Source organism: Schistocerca cancellata, chromosome 7, assembly GCF_023864275.1.
Source record: "Schistocerca cancellata isolate TAMUIC-IGC-003103 chromosome 7, iqSchCanc2.1, whole genome shotgun sequence".
Lineage (NCBI taxonomy): Eukaryota > Metazoa > Arthropoda > Insecta > Orthoptera > Acrididae > Schistocerca > Schistocerca cancellata.
The window spans coordinates 410,055,163-410,067,174 of NC_064632.1; the positions used below are offsets into that span (position 1 = coordinate 410,055,163).

Below are 12,012 nucleotides of genomic sequence, written 5' to 3' on the forward strand. Positions count from 1 at the left end.
CACTTCAGGTTTCTGCCGCCAGAGCACTCGAGAGCGCAGTGAGACAAAATGGCGACAGGAGCCGAGAAAGCATATGTCGTGCTTGAAATGCACTCACATCAGTCAGTCATAACAGTGCAACGACACTTCAGGACGAAGTTCAACAAAGATCCACCAACTGCTAACTCCATTCGGCGATAGTATGCGCAGTTTAAAGCTTCTGGATGCCCCTGTAAGGGGAAATCAACGGGTCGGCCTGCAGTGAGCGAGGAAACGGTTGAAAGCGTGCGGGCAAGTTTCACGCTTGTATCTGGACATGCTGGAAAATTGGCTCATGCCACAACTGGAGACCGACAGCGCCGACTTCATCTTTCAACAGGATGGTGCTCCACCGCACTTCCATCATGATGTTCGGCATTTCTTAAAACAGGAGATTGGAAAACCGATGGATCTGTCGTGGTGGAGACCATGTTCAGCAATTCATGTCATGGCCTCCACGCTCTCCAGACTTAACCCCATGCGATTTCTTTCTGCGGGGTTTTGTGAAAGACTCAGTGTTTAAACCTCCTCTACCAAGAAACGTGCCAGAACTGCGAGCTCGCATCAACGATGCTTTCGAACTCATTGATGGGGACATGCTGCGCCGAGTGTGGGAGGAACTTGATTATCGGCTTGATGTCTGCCGAATCACTAAAGTGGCACATTTCGAACATTTGTGAATGCCTAAAAAAATTTTTGAGTTTTTGCATGTGTGTGCAAAGCATTGTGAAAATATCTCAAATAATAAAGTTATTGTAGAGCTGTGAAATCGCTTCAATCATTTGTAATAACCCTGTAGTTATGAAAGAAAGTTCTGTAGAAAAACTGTCATTCAATTTTATCGGCAGTAAGAAAATGGATTCGCTTCTGGAAAATAATGTCCGAAATTTACACGCAAAAATGTTAATTTTGTCCTTGATAGCCAAAAAAGGTACTATTCAGTCCACATTTAACTATTGGCTATTTTCTTCCAGTTCACAACTCATACATACATTTCACACGCACAGCATCCAGAAAACTGTCCAAACCCGATCCGAATTAAACAACGTTTTCACAGTCATTAATTTCACCAATAATTTGAGTTATTACATTAGGTCCTTGTTGTGGATTTCTAAAAAAGTAACTGCTCGCCAAAAATGCTCAGCGGTTGAATACTGAAACATGCCATGTGGATACTATGAAGGCCAATATTTCACTCGCGAATATCTGTCCAACTCATTTAATCAAAATTTCGCCAAGCAGTCCTCAACAGTAACTGCTATCGACGTAGCTCACCAATACCTCAAACACTAAGGAATTCTTCATCTTACACATTATTTTGACTGGCACTAGTAGCATGACCGTCAGCATTCAAAGCTAGTGAGTGACCGACGTCCTCCTTCCAGCCTCACTCCCAGTATAATTATCAGGTAACGAGCGGGAACCGTCTCAATTCTGATTGGCTGACAATACTTGCTGCCAATCAGAATGCTCGCTTATGATAATACTCGCGCCAAAACTGGCCTGCACCAATCCTTATACACAGACGCATTTGTGTCAATCTGAGATGCAAATATCAAAGTAATGTTTAATAAACGAAAACGAAACGACAATAATTCTGGAAATATTCTTTAGATACAGATTTTACTCCAGCAGACTTTCTGGTTGCTCTGTTAAAATAGCAATCATACCTAGACATACTTCATCATCAAAGTGAGCAAATCCCCTAGCATCATTTTCCCACGACAGGCTTGTGTAATTCTTGCAGTTTACTTAAGACAGTGTATAATGCAACATTGAAATTAAACGAATGTCCCACATACACACTCTCATTTACTCACATAACCATATTAGACACAAATAATAACTTTGTCTGATTTTTATATTATGAAAACGAAAAATAGTTTTAATATGAAAATATCAGTTAATTAATTGTGCACACTGAGAGTTAGGTTTATATTTTCCATTTATACCAAAAGATAAACTATCATATTTCCTAACTAAATTTAGTTCCCTAAGTGTCTTTTACTTTTTTAGTAATTTTTTTTCTGACACTATGATAGTTACAATGTTGAAATTTTTACGCAATCTTCTCCTGACTAACAAAAGATAGTGTATCGATTTTGAAAGTGATTGAATAATATTTAATATAATTTATTTAGGTTCTTACAGGTGGTGAATGTACGCGTCCAGTGAGAGACCTTGAATAGCTTTTCCACGGCAGGCAGTGACAGACGCTCGTGTCTCTCCCGGTTAGGCCGACAGATGTCAGCCCCCGAGTTACATGCAGCAAGCTATCATAAAACAAACGTTCGCTCGGAACAACTTGTGACGCTACAGTGTATCGTAGGTCACCTAGACCACCGCATTTAAGGCGGGTAGGACGTCAAACGGGCCGACTTGGAGCCGGAAAGGCACCACAGGACATTTTAATTTCCACTGCCTATACTTTTACAAATAAATTCATAAATCTTTGTCAGCATGACCAGGAAGGATTCAGAATTTACAGTCACAGCAGTGGAAGTTCGAAAACATGACAAAATAATTTTTTTTTTGCGTGTGAAATCTCATAATTTTTTTCACTTACTAATGGCAGCATTTGTTGCTATAGGTACACTTTTCTTCATTAAGTAAGATAGATTCTTCGATGAATTTTGCACAGCATACAAACCATACTCAAAGATGTATGAAACTCTAGAATTTTACAACTCTATTAAAATCTGTGGTAAAAATTGAGGTAATTAACTAGAAAATTTGTGTTTTTTCTAAACATTTAATTTAAAATATAACAGCTCATTCGTTTTTTCATGAATTAAATAAATTCTAGAGTTTCATACACCTGTAAGTATGGTTTGTATGCTGTACAAAATTCTTCGAAGAATCTCTTTAACTTATGAAGATAAGTGTACCTGTAGCAACAAATGCAGCCAGAATGATGAAATTTCGCACGTAAAAAAAAAAAAAATTATGTTTTGGATCTTCCACTGCAATGAGTGTGAATCCTGAATCCTTCATGGCGATGCTGACAGTTTTATGAATTTGTTTGTAAAAGTATAGACAGTGTAAATTAAAGTGTCCTGTGATGCCTTTCCTGATCCAAGTGGGCCCGTTCGACGTCCTACCTCCCTTAAAACATTTTTAACTAAAATGTAGCCACACAAAAAGCTTTTGTAGTGACTTTTGGTCGGAAAGTTTCGCCCCACGTCGAAGGTTTGTGTTTGTCTATGCGGTGTGGCGCGACAGGTGAAGCTGACACTGCCCGAGGTGGACGCGGACCTGTGGGTGACGCTGATCGAGCAGTGCCTGATGCTGGCGCTCATCCTGGGACGCTGGATGCTGCCCAAGGGTGACCTGACGCGGGACCAGCTCTCCCAGCTGCTGCTCGTCTACATCGGCACCGCCGCCGACATCATAGAGTTCTTCGACTCCTTCAAGGTACCCAAAACCCTGTCTACCACTTCACAAACCAACATTAGATGCGCAGTGGACGGCAATGTATTAATCCAGCTACCTTCAGCGACCCAAGTCGAATAATTAATGGACGATACAGAACCCACCCATGCCAAAACCACTCCTGATTTAGCGGGCAATTGTGTAATTTCCGGTTTCATTGACACTAAGCACAACGGATAATAAATTAGTCACCCTCTGGAGACGTCACCTTAACACCGCCTAACATTGTATTCAGCCTTGATAATGACGTCAATTCGACGAGGAAGAGATTCCATAAGTTTCTTCAGGTATGCAACAGCCAGTTGAGATCCTGTAGACGATGTACGATAGTGTGAGTGTTGTTTAAACTCAGAACTTAGGCATGCAGCCTTGTGAACAAGGCTATCGTCATTTTGAAAGACAGTGTCTACAGCATAGTCATCATGCGCCAGATCACCGAGAATGTCTAAATAATCAATCTGTTTCATGTTCACGATAAGTGGATCCAAGTTATGGTATGAAAAACACATCCAAAAACATCACAGAATCACCTCCGGCCTGAACTACGCCGGCCACACTCTGCGTGTTAAAAGCCTAACTGGGCCATCGTCCACACATAGTCATTTGGAAAGAAGCACAGTCGCCACCTGTCAGACAACGCAACAAGCCTTGGGTCGGGTAGTGTACCGTTTCCGTAGCTTTTGTGCCAGTTAATTCGCGTAACTTCAGGTGCTGTTGTGAGCAAGGGCCTTTTGCGAGGTTCCCCACTCCCAGTGTCCATCGCACGCAGTTTCATTCGCAATGTTTCTTGTGGAAATTTATACGACGGATATTTTGTACATATGTGGGTCGACAGCCTCCAAGAATTGTGTAAAAATACACACACACACACACACACACACACACACACACACACGCACACACACACACACACACACACACACACATATATATATATATATATATATATATATATATATATATATATATATATAATGTAATACGAGTCCGTGTTGTATATTCTTTTGTAAGTCCTCGAAAATGAGTTAACGTCAAAACTGGCCAACTGTATAATGAATGAAGGATAATTGTACAGCCTATTTTTTTCACACAATTCTTGGAGGCTGTCGACCCACATTCACCTCCGGCATTTTCTTTTTTCAGTATATTGTACATGACAGCTATTAATGCATGGGTGCCGGCCGAAGTGGCCGTGCGGTTAAAGGCGCTGCAGCCTGGAACCGCGAGACCGCTACGGTCGCAGGTTCGAATCCTGCCTCGAGCATGGATGTTTGTGATGTCCTTAGGTTAGTTCGGTTTAACTAGTTCTAAGTTCTAGGGGACTAATGACCTTAGCAGTTGAGTCCCATAGTGCTCAGAGTCATTTGAACCATTTTTTAATGGATGGGTAATCTATAAGGAAGTAATAGGTTGTAAATTAAGCAGAGGTCGGTTTGTATACAAGCTGCTAGAAGATTTGGCTTCAGCATGTAAGGAAAGAAGAGTACAAAATGTAAAGTGTACTGCAACACAGCAGCATTTGCAAGACTTGTCAAATGGGCGGATGTAGAGAGAAGAATAGGAGCATTTATATTCAAAGACAGCAAATATGTCTATGGACCATATTTCCATATTTAGTCAACGCTAAATACACTTTTGTTAGATGTCACAGTTTAGAGGGTAGCTTCAAATGAGTGAAATCAGGGTTACAAATGTTTCCACTACTATATATTGTACTACTCAAAACTAAATTTTGTAAATCCATTTATTAACTGTAATTTAGCTACAGCAAGTATCAAGTACCATGGTATAATAACTGGGAATATGTTTCTTTCGTAAATGAGACCTGTTATTTCAGTAATCGTTTGACATATCATTCGGTTTCTAACATGTACGTCTCAGTTACTTGGTGCACTGTTACAGTTTACTCCGATGTTATGCACAATATTTGCAAGTGAGTTGACCACTTGTGACTATATACCAAGGTATTGTATTAAAAGCCTTTTTGTGATTATTATTTAATGTACAATTTCTGTATGCCTTACACTGCCATATTTTGTAAAGCCATGTAAGGTATGTTCACGTGTCATTCACACGTAACTTTTCAACCCAAATACGTAGCTTACACTCTTCATCAACAATCAGACTGACATTAGTTTGTCATAGGCTCCTTTCACGATTATACTGCGCTCAAAAGAGTGTATTTGTAAAACATACATTGTACAGATTTATTGTATTTGATTACGGTGACGTATTATTATACCAAGGGTATATGTACTGCACTTTAGACAGGTAATATGGCAATTTCCAACCTTCTCTGATCCCTATGTTATCGTTGACAAAACTAACACCTTGCACATCGTTTATTCCCATGCTATATCGTTCTTATTAGCTTTCCGTACTGATTGTCACTTAAAATACATACTAGGATTTGTACCTACAATATGTTTAAATATTGTTTTCTAATGTGTAATTTCACGTCCGCTTTGTTGTCGTAACATGTTTCATTAATCTATTTTGATGCTGTAAACACTAGTTTCACGAAATCTGTTTTCTTACATAAAATCATCTTTCACTTACTGGCATGTAAGCAAAACATGGTTGGGTGGTTGATTCGGCGGATGGGACCAAAAATCATCATAATTGTATACTTCACAGTATAAAGTCGAACCATTTGGTCGATGATGTCAGCGACGTACTAGTCGTTATTCTAGTAGGCCACTGATTCTGGTAGTTTTTGAAAACATTGTTCATCGCGAGTAGCCGTACCTTGCATTGAACTCAAAAGAAGCACATATTCGTTCCTGTTCCCCTGACATGTCAGTCATATCAGCAGATGTATAGAGTATAGTTGTGTGCAAAGGTGCTACATGACTGAGAAATTCCCTTTCTAGATTTATTCTGCCTACAATGCTTGTACTCTTATGTTTCAAACATCTTGAAAACCATTTGGGTGTGAAAAATTATTACACTATTACACTCCTGGAAATGGAAAAAAGAACACATTGACACCGGTGTGTCAGACCCACCATACTTGCTCCGGACACTGCGAGAGGGCTGTACAAGCAATGATCACACGCACGGCACAGCGGACACACCAGGAACCGCGGTGTTGGCCGACGAACGGCGCTAGCTGCGCAGCATTTGTGCACCGCCGCCGTCAGTGTCAGCCAGTTTGCCGTGGCATACGGAGCTCCATCGCAGTCTTTAACACTGGTAGCATGCCGCGACAGCGTGGACGTGAACCGTATGTGCTGCTGACGGACTTTGAGCGAGGGCGTATAGTGGGCATGCGGGAGGCCGGGTGGACGTACCGCCGAATTGCTCAACACGTGGGGCGTGAGGTCTCCACAGTACATCGATGTTGTCGCCAGTGGTCGGCGGAAGGTGCACGTGCCCGTCGACCTGGGACCGGACCGCAGCGACGCACGGATGCACGCCAAGACCGTTCGATCCTACGCAATGCCGTAGGGGACCGCACCGCCACTTCCCAGCAAATTAGGGACACTGTTGCTCCTGGGGAATCGGCGAGGACCATTCGCAACCGTCTCCATGAAGCTGGGCTACGGCCCCGCACACCGTTAGGCCGTCTTCCGCTCACGCCCCAACATCGTGCAGCCCGCCTCCAGTGGTGTCGCGACAGGCGTGAATGGAGGGACGAATGGAGACGTGTCGTCTTCAGCGATGAGAGTCGCTTCTGCCTTGGTGCCAATGATGGTCGTATGCGTGTCTGGCGCCGTGCAGGTGAGCGCCACAATCAGGACTGCATACGACCGAGGCACACAGGGCCAACACCCGGCATCATGGTGTGGGGAGCGATCTCCTACACTGGCCGTATACCACTGGTGATCGTCGAGGGGACACTGAATAGTGCACGGTACATCCAAACCGTCATCGAACCCATCGTTCTACCATTCCTAGACCGGCAAGGGAACTTGCTGTTCCAACAGGACAATGCACGTCCGCATGTATCCCGTGCCACCCAACGTGCTCTAGAAGGTGTAAGTCAACTACTCTGGCCAGCAAGATCTCCGGATCTGTCCCCCATTGAGCATGTTTGGGACTGGATGAAGCGTCGTCTCACGCGGTCTGCACGTCCAGCACGAACGCTGGTCCAACTGAGGCGCCAGGTGGAAATGGCATGGCAGGCCGTTCCACAGGACTACATCCAGCATCTCTACGATCGTCTCCATGGGAGAATAGCAGCCTGCATTGCTGCGAAAGGTGGATATACACTGTACTAGTGCCGACATTGTGCATGCTCTGTTGCCTGTGTCTATGTGCCTGTGGTTCTGTCAGTGTGATCATGTGATGTATCTGACCCCAGGAATGTGTCAATAAAGTTTCCCCTTCCTGGGACAATGAATTCACGGTGTTCTTATTTCAATTTCCAGGAGTGTACATTCCTGCGGAAGTAAAGGGCTTGTAGGAGACGGGCTACAACATGCTCTTCAACAGAAACCCTTGGGAGGCGCTGGTAATTTTTGTCTGGGTAAGAACAACAGTTCACCAGGTGTGTGGAATTCTACATCTACATTTATACTCCGCAAGCCACCCAACGGTGTGTGGCGGAGGGCACTTTACGTGCCACTGTCATTACCTCCCTTTTCTGTTCCAGTCGCGTATGGTTCGCGGGAAGAACGACTGCCGGAAAGCCTCCGTGCGCGCGCGAATCTCTCTAATTTTATGTTCGTGGTCTCCTCGGGAGATATAAGTAGGGGGAAGCAATATATTCGATACCTCATCCAGAATCGCACCCTCTCGAAACCTGGCGAGCAAGCTACACCGCGATGCAGAGCGCCTCTCTTGCAGAGTCCGCCACTTGAGTTTGATAAACATCTCCGTAACGCTATCACGGTTACCAAATAACCCTGTGACGAAACGCGCCGCTCTTCTTTGGATCTTCTCTATCTCCTCCGTCAACCCGATCTGGTACGGATCCCACACTGAGGAGCAATACTCAAGTATAGGTCGAACGAGTGTTTGTAAGCCACCTCCTTTGTTGATGGACTACATTTTCTAAGGACTCTCCCAATGAATCTCAACCTGGTACCTGCCTTACCTACAATTAATTTTATATGATCATTCCACATCAAATCGTTCCGCACGCATACTCCCAGGTATTTTACAGAAGTAACTGCTACCAGTGTATGTTCCGCTATCATATAATCATACAATAAAGGATCTTTCTTTCTATGTATTCGCAATACATTATATTTGTCTATGTCAAGGGTCAGTTGCCACTCCCTGCACCAAGAGCCTATCCGCTGCAGATCTTCCTGCATTTCGCTACAATTTTCTAATGCTGCAACTTCTCTGTGTACTACAGCATTATCCGCGAAAAGCCGCATGGAACTTGCGACACTATCTACTAGGTCATTTATGTAATTGTGGAACGCAGTGGTCCCATAACACTCCCCTGTGGCACGCCAGAGGTTACTTTGTCTGTAGACGTCTTTCCATTGAGAACAACATGCTGTGTTCTGTTTGATAAAGACTCTTCAATCCAGCCACACAGCTGGTCTGATATTCCGTAGGCTCTTACTTTATCAGACGACAGTGCGGAACTGTATCGAACGCCTTCCGGAAGTCAAGGAAAATACCGTCTACCTGGGAGCCTGTATCTAATATTTTCTGGGTCTCATGAACAAATAAAGCGAGTTGGGTCTCTCACGATCGTTGTTTCCGGAATCCATGTTGATTCCTACAGAGTAGATTCTGGGTTTCCAGAAACGACATGATACGCGAGCAAAAAACATGTTCTAAAATTCGACAACAGATCGACGTCAGAGATATAGGTCTATAGTTTTGCGCATCTGCTCGACGACCCTTCTTGAAGACTGGGACTACCTGTGCTCTTTTCCAATCATTTAGAACCTTCCGTTCCTCTAGAGACTTGCGGTACACGGCTGTAAGAAGGGGGGTAAGTTCTTTCGCGTACTCTGTGTAGAATCGAATTGGTATCCCGTCAGGTCCAGTGGACTTTCCTCTGTTGAGTGATTTCAGTTGCTTTTCTATTCCTTGGACCTTTCGATGTCAGCCATTTTTTCCGTTTGTGCGAGGATTTAGAGAAGGAACTGCAGTGCGGTCTTCCTCTGTGAAACAGCTTTGGAAAAAGGTGTTCAGTATTTCAGCTTTACGCGAGTCATCCTCTGTTTCAGTGCCATCATCATCCCGGTGTATCTGGATATGCTGATTCGAGCCACTTACTGATTTAACGTAAGTCCAGAATTTCCTAGGATTTTCTGTCAAGTCGGTACATAGAATTTTGCTTTCGAATTCACTGAACGCTTCACGCATAGCCCTCCTTACGCTAACGTCGACATCGTTCGGCTTCTGTTTGTCTGAGAGGTTTTGGCTGCGTCTAAACTTGTAGTTAAGCTCTTTGCTTTCGTAGTAGTTCCCTAACTTTGTTGTTGAACCACGATGGGTTTTTCCCGTCCCTCACAGCTTTACTCGGCACATACCTGTCTAAAACGCATTTTACGATTGCCTTGAACTTTTTCCATAAAACTCAACATTGTCAGTGTCGGAACAGAAATTTTCATTTTGATGTGTTAGGTAGTCTGAAATCTGCCTTCTATTACTCTTGCTAAATAGATAAACCTTCATCCCTTTTTTTATATTCCTATTTACTTCCATATTAAGGGATACTGATTCCCTGTTCTGCGCTTACAGAGTCGAAAAGTTCGGGTCTGTTTGTTACCAGTAGGTCCAAGATGTTATCTCCACGAGTCGGTTCTCTGTTTAATTGCTCGAGGTAATTTTCGGATAGTGTACTCAGTATGTCACTCGATGCTCTGTCCCTACCACCCGTCCTAAACATCTCAGTGTCCCAGTCTATATCTGGTAAATTGAAATCTCCACCTAAGACTATAACATGCTGAGAAAATTTATGTGAAATGTATTCCAGATTTTTCTCTCAGTTGTTCTGCCACTAATGCTACTGAGTCGGGAGGTCGGTAAAAGGAGCCAATTATTAACCTAGCTCGGTTGTTGAGTGTAACCTCCACCCATAATAATTCAAAGGAACTATCCACTTCTACTTCACTACAGGATAAACTACTAATAACAGCGACAAACACGCCACCACCAGTTGCATGCAATCTATCCTTTCTAAACACCGTCTGTGCCTTTGTAAAAATTTCGGCAGAATTTATCTCTGGCTTCAGCCAGCTTTCCGTACCTATAACGATTTCAGCTTCGGTGGTTTCTATCAGCGCTTGAAGTTCCGGTACTTCACCAACGCAGCTTCGACAGTTTACAATTACAATACCGATTGCTGCTTGGTCCCCGCATGTCCTGACTTTGCTCCGCACCCTTTGAGGCTGTTGCCGTTTCTGTACTTGCCCGAGGCCATCTAACCTAATAAACCGCCCAGTCCACGCCACACAACTCCTGCTATCCGTGTAGCCGCTTGCTGCGTGTAGTGGACTCCTGACCTATCCAGCGGAACGCGAAACCCCACCACCCTACGGCGCCAAGTCGAGGAATCTGCAGCCCACACGGTCGCAGAACCGTCTCAGCCTCTGATTCAGACCCTCCACTCGGCTCTGTACCAAAGGTCCGCAGTCAGTCCTGTCGACGATGCTGCAGATGGTGAGCTCTGCTTTCATACCGCTAGCGAGACTGGCAGTCTTCACCAAATCAGATAGCCGCCGGAAGCCAGAGAGGATTTCCTCCGATCCATAGCGACACACATCATTGCTGCTGACATGAGCGACCACCTGCAGATGGGTGCCCCCTGTACCCTTCATGGCATCTGGAAGGACCCTTTCCACATCTGGAATGACTCCCCCCGGTATGCACACGGAGTGTACATTGGTTTTCTTCCCCTCTCTTGTTGCCGTATCCCCAAGGGGCCCCATTACGCGCCTGACGTTGGAGCTCCCAACTATCAGTAAGCCCACCCTTTGCGATCGCCCGGATCTTGCAGACTGAGGGTCAACCGCTGGAACAGGAAGGCAAACAATAATAGCTGTGAACAGTTCCGAAAGCTACTGCTCACATGTCTGTACCCATCAAAATGACGGGAGCTGATTCTTCTACGACGTCATCATTAATACTTCTCAGAAACGTCATAAATACATAATTCGTTGCTGACGTGTAGGAATCAACATGGATTCCGGAAATAGCGATCGTGTGAGACCCAACTCGCTTTATTTGTTCATGAGACCCAGAAAATATTAGATACAGGCTCCCAGGTAGATGCTATTTTTCTTGACTTCCGGAAGGCGTTCGATACAGTTCCGCACTGTCGCCTGATGAAGTAAGAGCCTACGGAATATCAGACCAGCTGTGTGGCTGGATTGAAAAGTTTTTAGCAAACAGAACACAGCATGTTGTTATCAACGGAGAGACGTCTACAGACGTGCCACAGGGGAGTGTTATGGGACCAATATATATAAATGACCTAGTAGATAGTGTCGGAAGTTCCACGCGGCTTTTCGCGGATGATGCTGTAGTATACAGAGAAGTTGCAGCATTAGAAAATTGTAGCGAAATGCAGGAAGATCTGCAGCGGATAGGCACTTGGTGCAGGGAGTGGCAACTGACCCTTAACATAGACAAATGTAATGTATT

At 44.2% G+C, this 12,012-nt stretch overlaps 1 protein-coding gene across 1 annotated transcript in view; it reads left to right on the forward strand.

Annotated features, from left to right (window-relative positions):
• LOC126092801 (transmembrane protein 26) overlaps positions 1-12,012 on the forward strand; it is a 102,998-nt gene that overhangs the window by 25,602 nt on the left and 65,384 nt on the right. Inside the window, exon 3 of the mRNA XM_049908529.1 lies at positions 3,241-3,432. Within this exon, the coding sequence (XP_049764486.1) occupies positions 3,241-3,432 (192 nt within the window). The remainder of the gene's footprint in view (positions 1-3,240; positions 3,433-12,012) is intronic.